The 22,731-nt window shown below is 36.0% G+C and overlaps 1 protein-coding gene across 1 annotated transcript in view; it reads right to left on the bottom strand.

Moving 5' to 3' along the window:
* The window catches only part of ADCY1 (adenylate cyclase 1), a 149,301-nt gene that overhangs the window by 15,710 nt on the left and 110,860 nt on the right, over window positions 1-22,731 (bottom strand). The window contains exons 8-14 of the mRNA XM_058816379.1: window positions 19,230-19,385; window positions 15,602-15,796; window positions 13,733-13,830; window positions 10,476-10,560; window positions 6,686-6,775; window positions 3,596-3,852; window positions 2,866-2,992 (exon numbers count right to left, since the gene is read on the bottom strand). Of these exons, the coding sequence (XP_058672362.1) occupies window positions 2,866-2,992; window positions 3,596-3,852; window positions 6,686-6,775; window positions 10,476-10,560; window positions 13,733-13,830; window positions 15,602-15,796; window positions 19,230-19,385 (1,008 nt within the window). The remainder of the gene's footprint in view (window positions 1-2,865; window positions 2,993-3,595; window positions 3,853-6,685; window positions 6,776-10,475; window positions 10,561-13,732; window positions 13,831-15,601; window positions 15,797-19,229; window positions 19,386-22,731) is intronic.

Genomic DNA, 22,731 nt, shown 5'->3' with positions numbered 1-22,731 from the left:
TTGGACAAAGAAACAGCACATTCACTTTGCAAAACAGAAAATCTCCATAGATCCTGTGCACTGAGTCAATGGTCTTTCTAAAACTTCTGTTACCAGAAATATAACCAAGTTAAGCCAGCATGGTTTAACAGTAAGTAGTACTATGGCTGTAGAGAAACATGACCAAGACTGCTTTTAGCCTTATAGAAGGCTCCTGCAGTCCAGCAGCTACAGAAAACTGGCTCTTATTTGTCACCTCTTAAAGGCTGCTGAACAATTAGTAGCCTGGAGTTTGCTAACTACTCAAAGGTAGCTTTAACATACAGGTATTTCCAATAAACAGTGTTCCCTGAACCTAGCAAGTTCAAAGAACATGTTCTGGGTGGTTTTGGGGTTTTTTTTGCTTATTCATTTGAAAGGGTAAGTAAAAGTACAACTTCTGTAACATCCCTCATAGACAGTACTCCTAGTTGTTATGACAATTAGTCCTTGGACTCAGTATCATTTACAACCAATACACAGAGTGGAAAGCAGAACAGCATTTCTTTTAACGTGTTTTCCACTATTACTTACTGTACAGGGAATAGATCTTCCACTTGAAATTGAGAAGATGAAAGGTATATGCCTAGATAATCTAAGAGGCCAAGAACATAATCATTGAAATCATTATAATTTGAAATCAGCATACTGATTTCAAAGAATGCTAGTTTTGTTAATACCTAAATTCTGAATTTTCTACCTAAACTGATTTTTTCCTTTCTCATTATTATCACACAAACCTCAGACACAAGGTGGCACCATATACACCTCTGATTTACAATTGAAAAGATCTGAAAATGGCATTTGCTTTTCTCAGATGAAAAACACTTTTTGAAATGGTACCTGGAAATGCCGGTGGACAATACTGAAATTACATGTCTTATCTGCTCTTACTGTCCCTTGGAGAAAGTGCACAATGGTTTTAACAATAGTGACCATGACTAGGTACTTTTATATAACTTGTCTCTAAGAAAACAGAAAAAGTCCATATTTCTTCCTTTACCAATGTCCAAGTCCAGGTCTGGTCTTTCATTAGAAAACCATGCCATACTCCTGTACTCCAATTTTTTAAACTGATTAATTGCTAATTAAAAGCTCAATTAAAAGTAAGAATCTTTAAGCAGTACTTCCATTAGGGATGCACAATTTGCCATGCAAGTTGCAGTTGCTGAAATGACAAAAAGTATTTAAGATGCTGGAACTCTCTCTTGTTCCACTGAAAGGTCACAGGATAGCAGAACTGGTACATTACTGCACTGCTACTCTATTTCAGGGCTAGGAATAACTTACAGAAGGTTTTGTATTGATAGATCAGATGGCACTCACATACTTCCACTGTGTGCCAACCCATATCAAATTAGAGACCATCCAAAAAGGCAGGTGCTGAACTGAATTTCAAAATCAGGCAGTCTTTTTTTCCCTCTGCAAATTGTATTTGGCACCACAGCAAAGAGAAACTAGTATCACTTTATCCAAAACAGCCTTCTGAGGCTGACATTCATAGCAGTTATCAATACTGCAGGTCATAGGACAAAACTTAAATTGAATGATCACACTCAGTTGAACTGTATGGAGTTGAGAGAAATTATAGAACAAGATAATCTTAAAGCATAAAAGCAGGGAACATAGTCTTGGACATCAAGTCAAACAAGAAACCCCCGCACAGCTTAATTGCTAGACGGAAAAACTTTTCAAGCAGAAGCCAATAGAACTAAGTCATAACTGATTTCTCCATTTTATGTAATACAGTGGAGCCAGGGATATGTTCCAGTCAACCAGTAACCCATGTGTTCCAGTCTTTATGTTATGTGTAAAAGCAAGCACTATAATGATTTAAATGGTCCTCTTGACAAAATAATTAACGGGGTGAAGGTGAGAACAGGTGTGTAAGTTTGGAAAACTTCCAAATTCCACCAAATAAACTTATATATTCAACTTTCTCCTTCTCTTGGGGGCAAGTGTAAAACACTTTGGAGGTGGGAATTAGACTGCTGAGAGGTGTGACAGGAGGTAGACATATCCTGATGACCACACTCTCTACTGAGTGTGCAACCCCTGGCAAGGAAAACATTGCACTGGCATGTCCCTACCCCAGGGTCATTCTGATCCTCAAAAGAAAAAACCCAAACAGGCTGAAGGCAACCCTTTGTAACACAAAGTGCAGCCCAGGCAGAGGGAGATGTGAGAGTAGAGGCAGGAGACCAGCAGGAAACCAAACATTGACACAGAATAGGACTGTGGGATGTCTCCCTGTCTGATAAATATGATTACTATTTCCCTTTACGCAGAAGACTGCTTCTCTCTCCAAAGTTGCTCTGTCTATGATAGTTAGTAAATATATTTTCAAAAATGGTCTCTGTACTTATTATCTAAATAAATTTCTGATCTTCCTCTCGGAAAGAGTTCCATAGTTTCTTTGTATAATACAGGTTTAAATATTTCCTTTTATCAGTTTTACCTGCTTCTTTTCAGTTTACCTAAATATTGATTTACTTTCACTCCTTTTTGTAATATAAGATAAAAATTCCCATGGATTTAATTTTTTTTATCTCAAATTTATATTGTTAACAGGTTATTCCTAATGCATCTTAGATATAAACATATTATTTGACTAATCATATACTGGAGCAACTGCTAAGAATCAAAAAAAATCACTTCTCCAGGAAAAATGAATTGTATAGATCTGTGGAAAGAAAGCTGTAAAATAATCTTTTGCTGTAAATCGCAAAAGACATGAAACAGTTTGTGTCCGAGTCCAAGTAATTTGTTCTGAAAGTATTTGAAAACCGATTTAAAAAGTCAGACAATATTTTGTGTTCATGGATACTATGAAGTCTTGTGGTTTACCTGCACTGCCCAGAGGTAGTCCAGACGCAGTTTCAAGTCCACCTGTCTTGAATGCAGTGCTAAAGCACAAGAAAACAGCAAAATAGCTAGTATTGGTTCATAGCCACGCATGTAAAAGGAACCGCCCCTTAAAAAGAAGAAGAAAATAAATGTGTTATTCCAGATCTAATACCTAACATTGCACATTTAATATCAGATCCTTAGTTTAGAACACAGGAATACCTCCTAATCACTAGGCTCATCTGGGCAGGGAGATGGGTGAGAATACATCTGATTGCTGCATCACACCAACATGCAATTCTTGAGGATTTTTAGATGCTATGCATTATTGTAATGTGTGTGCATGTTTTTAATTAGAAAATATAAAAACATTGAAAAGCTCAAAAGTTTTATTGAAATTGTGACTGACTGAGGGCTGCTGAAATATGGCAGTTAAGTTTCTAACTGTGTTTTTCTATTCCATACCATAGCTAGACTGCAGAGTGTTCAGCTGGGGTACATTAACATAAAACTACAGAACAATGGGGCAACAGTTGCTAGCTCCCAAAAGCTGCTCCCCTGTTCATGGATGTTACTAGATCATACAATTGCTGGGGAAAGGATGACTGATGTGTTTCTTATGCTCTACTCCTAGGCAGCACTGAACACTAGAGGACAATTCAGAAATAAGTAGTCAATGTGTGACTATCTATAGAAAATAACCCATTGCTTAATTTTGCATGATACCTACCCCACTGCTTTTCTGTAACCACTGAGTTCCAGAATAAGTATGTACAAAATTGTAACAAAAAGCAGGAGAATAATTTTTGGCAAGGAAGATACACGTAGAAATATTGCCAAGGTGAGAGTCCCCACTACACAGGAAAGGAAAGCATAGTGGGCTGTGTCACATGGAAGTTCATTCATTGTTTTATTTGTTCCACCAGGAGAAATTATAACTATTGAGCTGCTGGAATTGGTATTCCAAACCCAAGGCATGCAGCCAACCTAGAAAAGACAGGAGAGGTGAGAAGGGAAGAATGTTAAATATGAAATAAACAAAAATGTAGTTGGTATGGAGGCTGACTGTAGTTCATTGCTAATTGGAAAAAATATGCCTGTGGAGTTCCCACTAAGCTCAATGCTGTATTAAAATCTCCTTTTCCTGTAATGCTCCACTGAGTTTTAGGGGAGAGACACAATTTGTTAATTAGATGCCAATAAGAGGCAACCAATTGAAGTGTGGGCTTAGTTGAATAGTTTCCCTCTCATTGCTCAAACCTAAGAGATTCTCAAGCCAGGATCTTCCTGCAAAATTAAGGAACTTCAGTTAACATTTTATTTGGTCATGCAGGTAAAAAGGTTCTTTTACAGAGCACAGAGATAAATTATTGTTTTACTGACTATGTAAATCACATAAACTTCAATTACTTAAATAGAAAATAAAATATTTTATTGAGTGAAAAACTAAACATAACATCTTTTCCCAAGTCACAGCTACTTCTACTGTAACATATGTTTCAAATACAAGCACTCATCTTTAATTACCCCTGTTATTTCATTATCCAAGGAGTTCCATTTCCTTCTTATACTGGGAAATAATTTTTTTTCATATATCTCATGGGAAATTTGGGGAAATCTAACCTGCTTTTCCTAAAGACAATGTCATGTACAAATCTCAGAGCTGTTACCCAAGGAAGAGAGGAATTTCTGGAAAATAGTGCAAGTCCCTAGAGCTCCAGTTTTAACTGCAGTCCAACCTTCACCCCTTACAAAGGAAAAGGATAAGAGTTAGTATAAGTAGGGGAGAGTGGGATTGTAGTGTGAAATTGATCTAACAGGCACCATCACATAAGCCCTGCTGTGTACTTAAACATCTCTTTTGAAGTGTACTGTAAGACCTTTCTATTTCATCTTGACCACTGAGAATGAAATTTTATAGCATGTTGTAAAGTAATTGACATCCTGAAGGATGATTAAACCATGTATTTTAGAAGGGGTTATATTAACTTAAAAAGACGAGACATAATACATAAACAAATGTGAGTTAAACTCATAATAGGTAACACTATGAAATGAGATTGGGAAAGTGAAATGAAAAATCCCTTTTAATAGGATTTTGTTCAATATCCTTAAAAATGCTTTCATAAAATTATCCAAAAACATACACATGCATGAAGGCTTCATCAGTAATCTGGAATCCACTCAGGAAAATATCATCTGTTATACAACCAGTAGTGGAACGTCAACACCTAGTTCTTCTGATAGATGACAATTCTAGAGGCATTACTTTGCAGGAACTAATAATTTCTACTGATTAAACATTTCCACCTTGGTTTTAAGTTATTTTTGTTGAGGAATGAATTATGTTCTAAGTTGTAACTGAATGACCATTCCCTTATTGGAGATCAGAACTTCTAAATTCTAATTTGCCTTCCACTGTTGTTCAGCACTGCCTTAGGGCTTACGATGTCTATTTCTCATTCTCACTATCTTTAAGTGGCAGCAATGGTGCTTGTTTCATTTGGTCAAAGTAAGGGTCAGACCTGTGGAGGCTGATTCACAAAGGTTTTAGCTGTCACAACTTTCATCTCAATTCCAAAGTCAGATACACAGAATTTGCTGAGAAGCTATCCTGGAATCACTGCAAAGCTCTATGCATTTTGTGCTTCTGTCCGCCTTAGGAACCATATATGCATCTGTGTGCTATTAGGGCTGTGTGTTACTCACACAGATGATGTTCAGGAATTCCCAGAAATGTCTCAACATCAGCAATTCTTGGTTCCTCTCAGGCCATTGGAATCCACAGAAAAGGGACCGTCTGCCCAGTCAGCTCATGGGGATAAGCCAGTTAGTATGTTCTCAGGGCAGGTCCAGGGACAAGTGAATACACAAAATACAAAACATGGGGCTCGGCATCTCAGCACTGAAGCTCATGTCTTCTTAATGGTCAGAACACATTGTCAAATTCCTGCAGAGAAGCATAATTTGAAATATCTGCCTCCTCAGCATTTCCAGTTGCATTTCGTGTGCTATTTTTATGTGGATCCTTTCCTTTGAATAACATGTTTAATGCATTAGCATTGGCAGCCAAAATGCTAAAGATGAGCGCTAGGAATTGGTCAAGGCAACTGACTGACAAATACTTAGGAGGAAGTTTGAAGACCATTTTAATTGAAGTTGACCATGTTGAACTCTCTGCTATTCTACAGTAAAGGAAGCTCAATTTTCAGAAGTATTGAGCACATTCACTTCAAATAACAAGCTTTTTAGACATTAGATATGAATGGATCATATCAGTAGCACAATGTAAGCACCTCTTCTCGTTACACAAAACTGTCAATATTTTAAGATCTCTCTATCTTTTCTGATCTGCCTGGACTAAAAATATCCCCATTATTACACAGAGATATCTTCTATAAGGTGTCACATAGAAATAGTAATCTTGTTTTGACATCATGCCTTGTCTGTCCCAAAATATTAGCCATTGAACCAGTAAGCAAGTTGAACATTTAAAAATACTTTTCCCATAAAGTACATGACACCAGCAGTCTACATGATGCTAAAGTTTGAAATACAAATTTATATTGGTTTTGAATAGGTATTATCTGTGTAATTTGCTAATGGCTTTGCCATTCCTAGTTCAACACACTGTCTCAGGCCAATGAAAATCCCAATTGCAGAAAAGGGGTTCAATTTTGAAGAAGCATGCTCTGCAAATATGAAAAATAAAACAAATAGGAATTCATCAGATGAGAATATGGTATGTATTTAAGGGATCTCACAAGTATGTTCTTTAAACACAATGCTCATTTAAGTGAAACTTGATTTAAATACTCACCACACAGCCTTGAGCCACAGAGTATATTAAGATCACAATAAAAATACACAAAATGGTACGAATTTGTATTGTCAGGCACCCTGGAAAACACTAAAAAAGAAAAAAAAAAGTATATTTGAAAGTATTTTTAAAGTGGGGTTGTTATTTTTTAGTAGTCTATAAAGAGAAGTGAATAAGGGATACAGAAATTTCACCTGTACTGCAAATTATGAAATTGCAGTTATTGTTGTGGAGTAACTGTAAGTGTGTAGGTGTATTTTAATGATAATTACAGTTTTGGGGATAATAAATGTAAAATTACTATTGCTATATATTATTTCTCACTATGATTAAAACTTAGAAATTTTTAGTTTTATGTCTACTCATGATGCAAATAATATTCTAGGATGGCATTTGATTTTGCTCTCGTGGGGAAAGTACCCAAAGAAACTTTTGAGTTGCAAATTTTCAGCCTCTTTTGCCTTGCAAATTGTGATCCAAGAGAACATACTGTGATAGCATAGAATTTTGGAATGGTATATATGTCTTCTGCTATAATAGGCAGGTTAAATGCCAGGGTAGTTTTAATTATTGTGACTCATAAAAATATTGAATTTTTCAGAAACAGCAGTTGACAACAAAAATATCTGGTGAAATGGAGTCTTGAACACATTTTGTTTATCTCCACTTTTAGCCTGATTCCATTTGTCACACTATTAAGTGTAAGTTCTTGCTGCTATGAAGCCTGTGGCAGAATGTGAGAGAGGAAGGGTAAGTCTGTCAGGCTGTGCACTTTGGGCCTGTTCCAGTCGTTCTGATAAACTCTGCTTCCAGGTAAAGCTGCTTTCCTTCCTTTCCCCTTGCACTAAGAATATTTGGGGCTTCTATTATCTACTAGATGTATCTTTCAGACCACAGGACTTCTTCTAGTGACTTCAAGGGTCAAGGATACAATCCAAGAAACAGTCAGGTTTAAAGTGGGGACTATCCTATGTCCTTTAAAAGGAGGTAGCTCAGATTTATCAAGGTTGAATTTCACTAAAGGTTAAATGGAGCAAGCAAACACCTGATTTTTGGATGAAAGTCAACAGTTTTGAAGAAAAGCTGTTCATTTCACCAGCCTCAAAAACATAGCTTCCAGCAGGCAGCCTAGCAGTCAGAGAAAGACTACTGTAGCCTTCAGAATACAGCAATTACAGGGAAAAAAAAAAAGTAAGCATGAATCTACAAATATATTCTGGCTTCAATATGGGTTAAGTCCATGTAAACATAGGTGTGGAGCAATCAATACATCGGTAGTAGATTTGTATTACAAATCTGAGTTAATTTTATACACCTGTGTAAGTACTAGCATCAGTAAGATAGATTGGGATACCTGAGGTATATCACCTTTAATAAAACTGAGCATATTGAAGAAAAAATACCTCAGATTATAATCTGAGATTGAAAAACTGTGTTTCAAGGGAGATAGAGCAATGTCCAAAATTACACTATGAAAAAAGACTATTTCTGCATTCATTCATCACTATCATTCAGTTCTGATTGGAAGGGACCTCAGGGGGCTCAAAAGTACTGTCTGCCTTGAACCTCAGAGTCTCAGGGCAATTTTTGCAGAGTTGGTTACTCCTCCTGTGTCATTGCACAGCATCGTTTCTTCTCAGGACCTGGACTTTGCATTATAGGTTCTATAGTTATAAGATTCCTGTTTGCCCATTCTGTTAACCTATCTAGGACCCACTCAATAACCATCCTGCCAGCTTTTCTCACAAAGTTGTATTCATTTGAAAACATGACATGAGTATTTGCCATGTCCTCCTCCAGGCTGTTGATAAAAATGTCTGACAGGATAGGATCCAGGATAAACTCCTGTAGTATCCCACTTACACTGGTTTCAAGGTTACCATAAAGTGCTACGCTCTGAATGTGATTATCCCCATAGTATTTTACCCATCAAACTGTCCACTTAACTAGACCAGAATCCTGTATCCAAGGGAGGTGGAACATATGTGGTTTTATCCATATAAATAAAATACAAAATAATTTTGCTTGAAGAAAAAATATTTATTCCATTAATTAAGTTTGCAACCAAATAAGCTGTCTATTGCTTATTAAAGAGATAATACCCATGGTTTGAAGATAATGCTGGATGGTTAATAGGGATAAAGAAAAGTATGGATTCAAAGATCACATCCTGACACATTGCACAGACAATATTTTTGGTCTGTGTAGCACATACATGTTTTAAATGTCGACATGCTAGGCTATTGGGTTAAAATGGAAAACAGACCTCTAAAAGATAAGGTATGAGACATGTCTAAATTAAAATTCTGACACTATTAAGATTTATACTTCTGACTTTACCTCATTCTAAATTGTATTGGCACTTTTATGATAGCATAGAATTTTGGGCTTCATTTTCTTTGTTTTATTTGTGAATTTTTTTATTAATTAAATAAGTAGTGTCTAATGTTAGGTAACGGGTACAGTAAAATATTATGAAAGTAGTTTTAGGAGTGAGGTGTTTAATGCTAAAGCATGGAGAAGCTGAGTCACTTGTGCAGTGTAAAAGAGCAAGTGCCATAAAACTGATTAAAACAGGGGAATGATTGTTTTACAATTGTATATCCATTATCCACATTATATTAATTTTAATTATTTTAAGACTTTTTTTTGCCATAAAGTTTTAAATTGTGATATTCTAAGGTTTTATATTTCTTTATTTTTCTAATGCTGGATTTGATCCTGTATAGTATTGAATCTCTGGAGGAACCTGGAATAAATACAAATTTTCTTGACTCACAAAAAAGATGGAGTACTTCTTATGTTTGCACTAGCCCCAGGTAAATTGTATAAAGAGAAGTAAATTGCTACAAACTTAATCTGTATTTCTACAATCTATACAGAGAATAGATGATAAACTACTCTGCCCTAATAAAAAAAAAGAGATCATCAAAGTTACTCGCAAATAATTTTTTAAATTCATTAATAAGGTTCTTTTCAGCACCTGATACTTGGCTAATATACTATTTATGTTCCCATGAAAACACATGCTTTTCTTCTGCCAAAGGGCACTTTTTAAAACTAAAATTAGTGTGTCCAAATCAGAAAAGCTTATTAAATGCGTAGGTGTTTTTTCCTGATATTTGTCTGAAAAGACTAAATTTATATTAATCCAGTAGAGATTTCTTTCATCAGAAAATTAGCCTGTAGATGTTGTATTCTGATCAGGCAGACCTATTTCTCTCCTAAAACAACCAAATGTCCTTCTGCATCATTACTGTTGTGAAAATATAATGCAGGAGAATTAATCATTACTTAAGGTCTTGAAAAGGCCAAGGATTGTGTGCAAAACATTGTGCTTTACCATCAAAACATCTGCTGTTTTGGCAGGAAAAATTTTGAAAACAGAGGGGATGTTAGCAGGACTTTATATCCAGACCAGCTGGAATGAAAGGGAGAACTATTGTGGAGTGTAGTCAGAAAGGAGTAAAAGTCAGGTTAAAGCAGTTGATTTAAACACAGTATTTAGTCCTAGGTGCTCAGGGAAGATATAGCAAAAAACAAAGTGTAGAATTAATGGAACTGAATGCTACACTGCTGTAACTAACGATTACTCATGTAAAAAGTCTACTTTCAGATTATGGTCTTTGGTTTTCAAGTATCTAATACATTACTTAATAAGGAACTTTAAACACATAAATTTCAGACTCTGTGAATCTGTGAAGCATACACTGATGGCTTCATATTCCAAAGAGCAAACATATCATGGACACCAAAGGGAAGAATAGTCACAAAATCTTAAATCACTTACTTGTACTCGTGTGACATGTAGGTACATAATACAAGCCACTAGGAAGCATATGCAAAACACCAGGAGAACAAGAACTACGGTACTCCTAGAATCAAAACACAATAGAAGTAATGCAATGCAACTCAGTAACACATGAGGACAAGCTACAGTTAGGGGTCCTTCTAAAACAGTATTTTACAAATGGTGGAGGATGTCCTCCTCAACCTTGATGTTATACTAACCATCATAGTGCAAATTAAGCAGTGATGTCCACTGCTCTCAAGACTATGAAATTAGTAAATGCTCTTTTAAATGGTCCCCGCTCTGATGTCAGAAGGAAGATCAAAGAACCTCAAAAATTCAAATGTATGGTAGTCAAGAGAGACACTTTCTAATTGTAGGCTAGTGCAGAATATTCAGCATGATGAGTCTTCCAAGGAGAGTGTGTAACTCAATTACTTGACCTTGGCAGTGGTGTTAATAGTTACCAGATACTTTTTCTGTCTCATTCCTCTTTCTCAAAGATTCAGAAATCAATGATCATCTAATTTAGACACTTAGGAAGTCAAATAAAATCAGAGAAACCTGCCTTTTAAAGAAACAGAAAAACTCCTTCATTTTGAGTCTTCCTCAATGGTTAGACAAATCTTATGTTTCAAAAAGATGATTTAATAATTCTTAAATTTTAAATCTTCCCTCTTCTGATCTATCAAAATAGGCTTGTTCTGAATGAGAAGAGGGGTGCAAACCAAGACCTTTCTCCAGAAAACTTCTTTTGGAAAAGTACCTTATGGATGTAAGCAAGCTGACAGAAATTAGTCCACCAGTGTGGGTATGTTTGATTTCTGCTCAGAGACAGCCTGGCCCCATGCCAGGGCTGTATGACAGCAGCATAACATGATCTTCACACCTTTTTTCTAACTTGTGAGGACAAACCAGTCGGTCCAGAAGCCATGTGAACAATGGATTCAGGCAGTTATGTATCTGTGCCCTTAACGATTACTGGAAAAAGATTGCTTTTTAACAGCAGCAGTGCGAAGATCTCCTGTAGAGATTCTAACTATTTGACTTTGATTTCAAATTAATGTAACAGTCTGTACTGATACAGGAACTGGGAGAATTGTGTGGTGTACTCTGTGTACCCAGAATGGGAAGGTGACTCTGGCTGCTTGTAGTGTGGACTCTGAATACAAGTATTAATCAAGGCAGGATCTCATGCCTTTAGAGATTTCCCTTGTATCCAGAATGCTAGAAATGAATGCAGGGGACATGCCTGCAACAACATCTTGTAATGTAGCCATAGCTGACAACTGACAGTAGTGCTGAGTGGCACCCTGACAGACATTTGGGTTGGCATCTAAAAAGGGCTACATTGCTTTTTTGAAAAGGAAACACAGAATCGGACATTAGAAGGGTTCCTATTCAGGGCTTTTAGTGGCTACACTGTCTATGTGCCTCCATAATTGGACAGCTTAGGTTGACAGGAACGTAGCCTTATTTTGACCACCTCCATCTGGGAATAGAAAATGTGTCTTTAGTTGAGAAGCTGTTTTGCTCAAAAGATGGTAAGAATTGTGAGAATAGCAAGTCTATTGATTTCTGTATATCTATGCAGTAATTGACTTTCCTACAACATTTTCTTGTCTAGATGACCATTCTCCTCCTTGAAATATATATATATATATATATATATATATATATATAAAGAACTTCTCCCATTAGGGTAGCATATTACAAGCCTTGTATTAGATTTGCATTCTCTTGCCACGTGTATAACTACTTTGGCAATCTAAATAGCAGCTTAAAGCTCCAAACTCAGGAAAGAGGGGAATCTTTTTCCTATACTTCCAAAGTTTTAATTTAGCTCATGTGTGCATCTGTGTCACAGCAAGGGAAGAGCCCAAGAAGATTTTGGCTATATGAAGCCACCACTCAGGCACTGGAAGAAAGAACTTAGGAGCATTCAGTGGGTGGCTTTTCTAACCAACCCAGTCCATCTTCATTACCTTCTGTGGTGATATCCTTCTGGAGCTTGTGTGTCTGTCAGATCACTACTTAAACTGACGCTCTGCCCATCTGTTTTAAAGTGACACTAGTTTTTCGAAAGGCTACTGTATGATTCTTAGAAATTCAGTCTAGATTCAACTACACTTTGTTTCTCCTTGTTCAAAACTGCTATGCACTGCAGCTGTGGCTTATTAAAGAAGAAGGTGAAAGACTTCTTAATCATGCTCCAATTAGTCAGCAGAGTCATTAGTCTGGAAATGGTGTAAATGATGACTAAGTTATTTTGAATTCTTTAGATGAAAGGTACTATATTACAAATTAGTGTTTCTATGTTATTAATATGAATAAACTGTTTTTCAATCTTCCAACTAAAAATAATAGAATATAGAAGTATTATTCTAACTGGGGATTTGTGAATAGAAAGGACCATAATTTAAATGGAATTTTCAAAAGCATTATCCTATAGCTAGTTCTATTCCCCCTGAAGTAGTTATAAAAGTGAATAAATTTTATTGTTAATGCTTTGATATTCTAATCTGAAAAAAGTTCATTATTCATAATTTTTATACCTTATAGAGAATTCTATCTACCTCTAGATTTGAAAGGGGTGTAATTATTTTTATTTAGTAAGCACTCACATAGAACTGACCACATCTGAGCTAATCACTAATTAATCACTCAACAATAGGCATAGGACACCTCCCAAACACACCACTTGGTTATGTTTACTTAAGTACAGTCAAGGTTGGACTAAAAGTTATATATGCATAGCCAAAATACACACTCTACAGTTTATGTAGGGATAGTGTTGATCCCAAAAACTTCAATGAATGCTATAAATGCAGGGCTCAATGCAGCTGGATGGGTACTTTCAGTAGTTCCCATTAAACTCTGCAGGGTTTTATCTCTGTTGCTATCAATACCAGTACTTAATCCAAAGTAGCACAAACACATTTAGAAAAGCTGCCATAACACCTTTGTTTGTAATGCAGAAATACTTTAAATAAGTTTAAAATAACCACTAAATTTTAAATAAACACTGAAATGTATCTTTTTCCCCTGAGTGCACACTACTACAAAATAAAAAAATATAGTGAAAAGTATCTCCTGTGGACAAATGAAAGATATAACAATTAGACTGAGGGGTATACTAACAGAGAATCTCCCATGTGAAGTCCCCATTCCTGTTCCAAAGACTTTAATTTTTGATCTCTGCAGGAGGTCTGAGGATGTTCCACTTTGAGTTATGATGGCAAAAGACAGAAACTTACTGTGGTATTATTAGAAGGTAGACAAGGCCAAATAAGGCAGCTAGAATTAGTGAGAGAACTACAGCACTGGTGAAGTACTCATCCTGAAGCTGGTGGTACTGTTAAAGAAAGGAAGAAGTGAAGACAGTAAATATTTCATGTATACCCAGACACCCACACTTGTCCATTCCCAGTAAGAAAGAACTGTATCCTAAAATAAAACAAGCCCCTACTTAGTTAAAAACATGATGGCTTAATTTGCACTGAAAAAACAGATGAGGGAAGTCTACATAAGATTTTCCTTGACAGACTTCTCTTTCACCTTGTTACTAGTCAAAACCTGTTTAGGCTCAGATATAAGTTTATCTTTTTGAGAAAAAAAATCAGCCACTTTGAACCAGAAGCGGGTGGCCCTCCCTCTTTTTACTCATCATGATAAAAGGCCATAGACTCCTTGCTGCTGCTTTCAAGAAGTTCTTTCACCTCAGCTGCTCAAGGACGGGACTCTAATGAGTGGACTTGGAGGCAGCTGCTAATGAGATACATGGGCTCAGTTTGGGGCAGCTACTGTTCCTGATTCCACTAAGCTACAGTATTAATGAGAGAAAGATTTCCAGGGGTTCAAAAACAAAAGTGTTTTCTCAGAAAGACCCAAAGTTCAATGTCATTTACACCAGAAGACTTTTTATTTTGAAACAAAAAAGTTACAGCCTAATACTAAATTACTTTGGAAACTTGAACCCAAAATTTATACTTTAAACCTTAAAAAATTTGGATCCAATATGGCACACAGCCTTCTAACTTGAAGCAGTAGTGACCTGAAATCTTAGACTATATTGTGACTTACAGTGGAAAAATAAATATTACTGCAATTAATGAAAACCATACTACTTTTGTTTTTTCAAACACATAAAGTAAAGGCTGTAGATACAAATAATTTGTATTCACAAAAAATACTCCTACAAGGTAGGAACAATTGTTTACTGATATGCATGTTTGTATGGTCTGAGTAAATCCCCTGCTTTCAGCACAGCCACACTGGTATAATATTGCAACCTTGTCCAGAGATTTAATGTTTGGGGTTTTTTTGGTTTTGTTTTTTTTTTTTTAATATTTTCTAGAATTTCTGGATCAATACTTTCCAGGTTACCTATACATCTTCTTGTGAATAACACTTCTCCAAAGCAGATGAGTGAGTAGGCAGACACATTGCAATGAGACAGCATTAAACAAGTGACTCAGACAGTTTGGAGAAGGAAAAGAAGGACCAAAACACAGGATACATAACATTGTGTAGGATCCTGACAAGTAGGACAATACCTATCGTGGCAATAATGCCCTGAACAGGGAATAATGAGCACTGACTCCATGACTGCACAAGGCTGATCAATTGCTTTATTAAGCTATACTATATTATACTATACTCTTAGAAACTTGTAACCCTTACAGACTGTCCAATACAGCTTATCCTAATTAGTCAATCAATCCAAACACAGTGTCCAATTAAGACATCACCCTTTGGTAAACAATCTCCATAACACATTTCACATGTGCACAACAGGTGCAGCAAATGGAGATAAGAACTGTTTCTCATTCTCTTCTCTGAACTTTCTCACAGCTTTTCACAGCTTCCCGGGAAAATCTTGGGTGAGAACTATGTCTCTTTCTGTTCAGAGGATACGTGATTACCACAAATAGCAATCTTTCTTTTAATCCCCTTCAAGTGTTTCCATAGAAGGTAGAAATAATGTCACCCTCTTATCCGAGAAATAGTCCAGTGGAGTATTTGAAGATAGTGTGTAGAATTTAAACATTGCATGAAACCCAAACAAAAACCCCAGTGCTAATTGGCTTATAGTCAGTGAAATCAGTAAAAATAAACTCGCTTACTTTATTCTCACGCTCAATTTGCTTATACTTCAGGGTAATGAAGTTCAAGTCAGCCATCTCAGACTCAGTTTGCCGGGCCTCTATCAAGCGGCTGATGTATCTGTTCACTCGAGTTCCTGGAGTGCTGTATACAATATTGTTAGAAAAAGAGGAGCGATTCCTGAGTTTTTCAGAGGCTGTCCTTAATGCTCTCCTCTGTAATATGGGTGAAGAAAGAAGCACAGATTTTATTAGCACTAAGATTATGCATTGCTGTTCATATTATTCAAGCTCACAGAGAGGATGGGGAATTCATTAAGCAAGCAACTACAAAAGACAGAGTTCTTATCTCTGTGTGAATGTCACCTTTTAAAAATTCCTTACCTGAAATCCTGATGTCATTCAAAGCAAAGAGAAAACTCCCACTTCATTCCAAGATTTTAATCCAGAAATTCTTTTCACATATGGCCCTGACACTCCTCTGCCACTGAGGGAATAATCAGTTTGTACCCAGTAGAGTTATTTTACCTTGCAAAATGGTTTTATATTGATTTGTTTTCTTGACAGAAGACATGGAGCTCTGGACATCTTGAAGACAAGATAACCAGGCTCTTCATTACACAAGAAAAGTCCTACTGTCTAGGTAACAATACATGTTTCAAAAAGATATTTACCCTAAAATCTTGAACTTAAGGACTTAGAACTACAATGTGACTACAGAGGGTCTGAAATCTTAAGTGTTATCTTTAACTCACCCAATTGGCTCTCTTGTTAAGACCTCTTGAGTATGTCTCAAGAGACTTGCAGATCCAGATGGAGCCATCCAACAAATTATCAGAACTAAACTAACTGCCTAACTGGCTCCTCCAAGGCTGAGATAGCACAACTATAAGATAATTATTCATAGTCCTTTCCAGTGGAAAAGATTTATCACAGAGCATATCTGAAGGGATTTTAAACAAGCTGTCTCACTTTTCACAGAGAGCACTCAGGAGACAGTGAGCAGTATCTCAGCCACGCTGGTGGGAACCTCCAGTTGAGGGCACTTTAATCTAAATCTTTATGGCTAGATCTGTTCTGTGAATGGACAGGGGTCAAGCTGACTTCCCAGAACAGTTTTGACAACAAAGCTCAGACAAGTTCTACTATTTCTGTAAAGTTAAAGGAATGTTTTTTTATCTAGCATCTGCAGAGTTCAAGACAGTTCAAAAGATTATGAAATAACAAGCCTACGCAGGATATAATAAGTAGAGTATGTCAGAAAGATGTAAAAGAAGAAAACAAAATTTCTCTCTTCAGAATACTCACTCCTAAATACCAACTCTAGAGGTTATACAACAACATATCCTTTTAATCCAGACGGTTAAAATGATGGTGATCACTATCTAAGTAATCTTGCAGGAATAGCAGTTTCCTTTTGAATTTCACAAGAAATTCTTAGGAGTACCTAATCAGAGAACAAATTGTGAACTCTTGCAGATCATTACCTTACATAGCTTATTATTATTATTATATTATATCTAAATCCTTATGAATAGTGAGAAGGGTTATCTGCTGACTGATATCTTAGTTTTCTGTTTGTGAAGAAAAATGGACCCCAGCAAAGATAAAGTAACTTTTCAAGTCTTGCTTTGCTGGCTTTATATGGAGAGAGGAGGCTACAGCAGCATTAAAAGGTTACATTTTTCTTCAAGCTTTCAGATCCCACTACCTGGTATATTGTCTTTTGGTGTAAGAGCTAATAGTTTCAACATGAAAACTAATCTTAAGGACACACATTGAATAGAGAGCTTAAATTATCAGCCAAACAACTATTTTCAGTGTTTCTAAACTGTGAGAAATTTGTTTTCTTGAAGAAACATTTCTATCAGTAATTTGTAAGGAAATTGAGTGTTTTTAGGAAAATAATAGAAACAGGAATTTCTGTGTCAGAAATATACAATTTTGCTCTCAATAAACTATAATTAGTTAGCATACGTGTTGCATTAGTTGCAGCAGAAATACATCTTCAAGGATTTTTTACAATTCAAATTTAAGCCTATAGTATAACAACAGCGGGGAAGAAAACAGTATTTAAATAAATGTTTGTTTGCATCGAAACCTGAAATGAGGGTAGATGAATATGAGTGTTATTCTGATATATGGAATAAATTGTATTATTTATGCCATTTTGAAACAGGGTTAAAGTTTCTATTCTTAATCAAAAAAGCTGTTTCTTACATATAATGATTTCCTCTCGGTCTCCTGTTTTTATCTCTATTATTATTTTGCCACAGTAGACTTCCATCATGTCCTACATATGATCAAGATCCAGTATTTATGTTTCTCAGAAAGGCATTCAAAGCCTGGATTCAAAGCCTTTAAAAACCCCACGTGGTTTACTTTATTTACATGATTTGAGTACTGAAAACTCTAAAGAAACCTTACATTGTAACACAGTGTATTTATATTCGTATAATATAATACAAATCCATGATGCGTTACATAAAAGTTACAAAAGCCCAGAACGGCAGTTTCTGTTACTGATAGCATTGTAGAACTTCACTGCCAGTGTTCTGGCATGAAAAAAATTCCAACAGATCACTAACAAATCTACATGGGTGTTTTCTGTGTATATTACCATATTTATACATACGTGTACACAAGACACAATGCAAAGTATTGCATATCCTTCAAAGAATGTGTGGGTTATTTTTTAAAATATTCAAAGATACACTAAATCTCAATTGGAAGGCCTTGTAGATGGCCAATTTAAAAATCAAATCTGGAGTTTCTGAAAGTCTTCACAGAAACTGTTTTTAAAAGGAACTAATTGACTTTTTTCCCCTTTTTCTGCAGAGGAAACGCAAGCACGTATAAAACTCAAAATATGAAAGTTTGAATGCTTTCTGAAAGTAAGATTTAGACTGAGTCTTTAATAAAAGAAAAGAAAAGAAAAAAAAAAGTGAAGCAATCAGTCAAATTGAATTACTGATTCCAGCGCTCGAATGCTGCCACTGGTGGAGTGACCTGTGTAATGTTGCCACCTGCTGTCAAAGAAAATGGAATGAGCAACTGTCATTGTGTTTATTCATGAAGTTACAGGTAGATCCATATACAGAAAAGAAGCAAACCAGGCTACTAGTATGTAAAGAGTTTTGATTTTTGGAATTACCAGGCATCCAAGAAAGCGGAATTTATATTTGTATTAGGGACTTTTATGTTTAGGATTTGTATTATGGACAAAGAGGGGTTTTGGCTAATCAGTTGCCTTTCCTATTTCAGAGAACCATCTAGGGAAAAAAATTATTCTGTTGGTTTGCATTTGTGACCATCAAATTCAGACTGGGATGGACAAAAGGTACAAAAGAATATATGTTTAAAAGAATGGAAACAGCCTCAGAAATTCCAGTTCCTGTAAATAAAGCCCTTAATAGAAGGCACAAGGACACCTATGCTGGCTTTTCCAAGAGCAGCTCCAAATTTGAGGACTTTTATGATTAAATTTGGTTTTTATTTACTGTGGGAATTAGATTTTTCTAGCTCCAGCAGGAACACCATAAGCGCTTTTATCAGTTTGTAACATCATCCCCTCTGTTCTCAAAGATGGTCTGCTTGATGCAGTCCTGGAACTGATGCCCAAAGACTGCACTTGGCCCACATGGACTACCTTATCATCATCCTCACACGTCATGACGTTGGAGAAAGGGATCTCTGCTTTGAACATCTTGCGACAGTGCATGAGCTGAACAAGCAGATAGCAGACAGTCTTGAACTTCATTCTTTTGGCAGGCTTAATGTCTGAGAGAATCAGTCCAGGAAATATCTGTTGGTCAGAAAAATAATATTTAGAACCAAGATATTGCATTCCCATGCAGACATACATACTTGCAGGCTTTTGCGCCCCACCATGGCCAGAAAATAATACTCTAGTCAAGAAGCAATTCTTTTTGATAAATATTTCACATTTGCAAATGAAAATTACTTCATCTTTCTTCAACATGAGATGTAAAGAATCTATCAAACAGGCTTTATGTAAACTCATTCCTAACATTTTGGGAACTGCTCTTTTCTTAAAAATGTGAACTATAAAAAAGTGCATTAATGACAGACTCATAAAAAAGGCAATATTTGTATTTCTTTAATATTAAAATAAATTTTTGAAAATACAGGACAAATAAGGAGGCAATTAGCATTCTTATTAAATGACGTTAAAAAATATAATTTGAGTCTTCTTTGTTCCTTATTTTTTTACTTCAGCCATAGGAAGTTCATTAAAATCTGAAGAGAGTAACTTTTGCTTTAAAGATATATATATACATATATATGCACCTTAAAAGAAGTGTTTGAGGCATTGAGGTTATAACTCACATCTTATTTCTACAAAGCAAGAAGTGTTATACTGCACAGAAATACTCTCAGAGGTTTAAGTATAATCTATTCCTTTTCCACAAAGCTCTTTGTTCAGCAAGGACATACATTTCCTTGGTTAACTCTTAAGCATGTATTTAACGACTGCTGACTTTAGTAAAGCCCTAGCACACACTCAGGTGCTTTCTCAGATGAGGATATTGTATCCTCAATGTTTATACCAAACTTATTCATCCTTCTGGCATGTGGAAGGTGTTAATGAGAAACATGGCAGAACCCCATGCCTCCTCAGTACGGGAATTCAAGCTTGTAAAATTAATTTCTTCTGGATCAACAAAATAAAGAAGCACAGAGGAAATGGTCCTTAGTTTTCCTAGGTATAAAAGATAGAAAAAATCACTTCCAAAAACTTTACTCAAATGCTATTAAAGTCCACAAATGACAATGAGAATTTGCTGTGCATTATTCGCAATACTATGATTTACGAGAGAAGTTTCTTCAATGATCAAAGAATGAAGAAAAAACCTGAAAGCATTTGTTTAATGCATGTTTTCTTGGACAACTAAATTTAGATGGGCAGGGCAAATGACATTGATTATATTCTGAATGGCATCTCGAATGCTTGTTGTTAACACACACAACCATGCACTAGCATTTTCTGGAAAATTGAGGTTATACATTATTGAACTTTCAATACCTTGTTTAGTCAGTTACACACTGGCTATGAAACACAATAATGACCAGAATGTTGCACTTGTTATTTTTCTCCTAGCAGCCATGTTGTCAACATGTGAGGGGCTTCAAATGTGCAAAGGTGCCTAGGTGCTTTATTGTACACTGGAAGACTGGCTGAAGCTAGTTAGCATTACTGCACTGTGTTACACTGCACAGTCAGCAGCTGAAATCTGAAAGGACATTTGTGTATCTAGTGCAGAGTCACTTGTGTAAGGGTAGTTTAACAATAGCCTGCGTGAAGAGATTCCCAATATGAACCGTTTCTTTCAAGGGCTTTCTGGCAGAAGACATGCCACCGAAGATACTGTACAAGGATATTCACATACTAATCATCCTTTAGGTATTCCTAAGGACACCAAGTAGATAGTTGTTAGGCTTGAGTATTGCAGATATGATCAATTTTTGAGCTACAATTCCCAAAAGCTAAAACATACTTTTTGCAGAAGTATTCCACTTGTAATTCTTCCTAATATAGCCATAATTCCCCTAGGAATATGGGGAGTCTCTATCAAGTCTCTCTATCAACACTTTGATACAACAAAAATGAGCAACTTTCTTGAAACTCCCTCCAGTTTTGCATTTAATTTTATTTTCAGAAATTTACGTGTAGACGATATCTCAAGAAATCATTAGCTCATTGCTCAAACCTTTCACAGTGGACATTGCATTAAGTCAACAATTTTGATGACTTTAAATAAATTATGATTTTAAATAAATTCAGAGACCCGCAAAAACTTCCTGACAGCCTTCATTGTGGAAATGCCACAGTGTAGATGCAAGAGTGGCAAAGAATATGTAGACAATCTTAGTAGCAAAAGATCCAAGAAGGCATGATTGTGAAAGGTGATCATATGTGCATGACTATAACCTCCTACAAGGATTTGAGTTCCTATGAATAGAGAAGAATTTAGACTTTCCTCCATGCAACTTTCTTATAATAGATGTGTTTCTGAGAACAACCTCCAATGTGAAAACTTGGAATGCACTCTGAACTGTGGCCCTGCCACCAACATAATTTTTCTCCAACCACATGTTTTTATTCAGTTTCTTGACTTTATCTTCAAATCAGTATGTAGAACAGTTTTAGCTTGTACCATCAACTGGTTTCTTTTAGCTTAGAAATCTTACAAGCAGATAATACATCAACAGTATGCACCCTTTGTGTGTTGGAAATACAGTGAATTTTTCCAGCTGTTTCAGAGTTAAATAGAAATTTCAGCTCAGGTCTCTGAAAAAAAGGAGTAGTGTGAGATCTCACATCAAAGAAAAACAAGGACAAACTGGAATGAGTTTAGCAAAGGTTCACCAAAACAATTAGGGTTTTCAAGTATATGACATACAAGAAGAACCTGAGGGAATTTAGCTAATTTATCTGGAAGAAGAGAAGGCTAAGGAGGGATCTACTTGCTTGTCTTTAACAACTTAAGTAGTAATGGCAGAGAAGACAGAACCAGAATAATCCTGAATACTACTCAGAAAAAAGAATAAGATGCAATGGATAGAGTCTGTAGCAAGGGAAATGCTGATTTGATACAAAGAAGTTTACCTGTGAGGATGATCATGCCTCAAGAGGCTGCCAGCCAGGGAAACACACAGCACTTACTCAAAGGTGGATCTGACTGCAAAGCCAGCAAAAACCCCATCCAAATTCAGCTGGTGTGCAATGCTATGGATATAGTACTGTGTAGCTACTGTACTTCATGGCTGGCCAAGAACACGGCCACTCAAAGGACACTGCATACACACAAGTTGGACACACTGACAGTTCTCAGCAGATCCATATAATTTTATTTATAATTTTGGTTGATTTGTTGAGGTGTTTTTTATTTGGTTTGTTTTCGGTTTTTTTAATCTAGTCATTTCAGGACATATAGATTCCGCACTTGGACTGAGGATTTTTCATCCCACTACTATATATACAAAAATATCTAAAATTAAAAGGAATTCTCTCTCATCTTCGTCTCATATATCTTTTTTATTCTTCCTTTTACAGCAGAACAACACTTTTGACACAGTCAACTCAGTGAAATATTTCAGTAATCTCAACTTCAGCTCTAAGTCTATGA

The sequence above is a fragment of the Ammospiza caudacuta genome, chromosome 1, assembly GCF_027887145.1.
Source record: "Ammospiza caudacuta isolate bAmmCau1 chromosome 1, bAmmCau1.pri, whole genome shotgun sequence".
Lineage (NCBI taxonomy): Eukaryota > Metazoa > Chordata > Aves > Passeriformes > Passerellidae > Ammospiza > Ammospiza caudacuta.
This window is presented reverse-complemented; position numbering and strand designations above follow the sequence as displayed.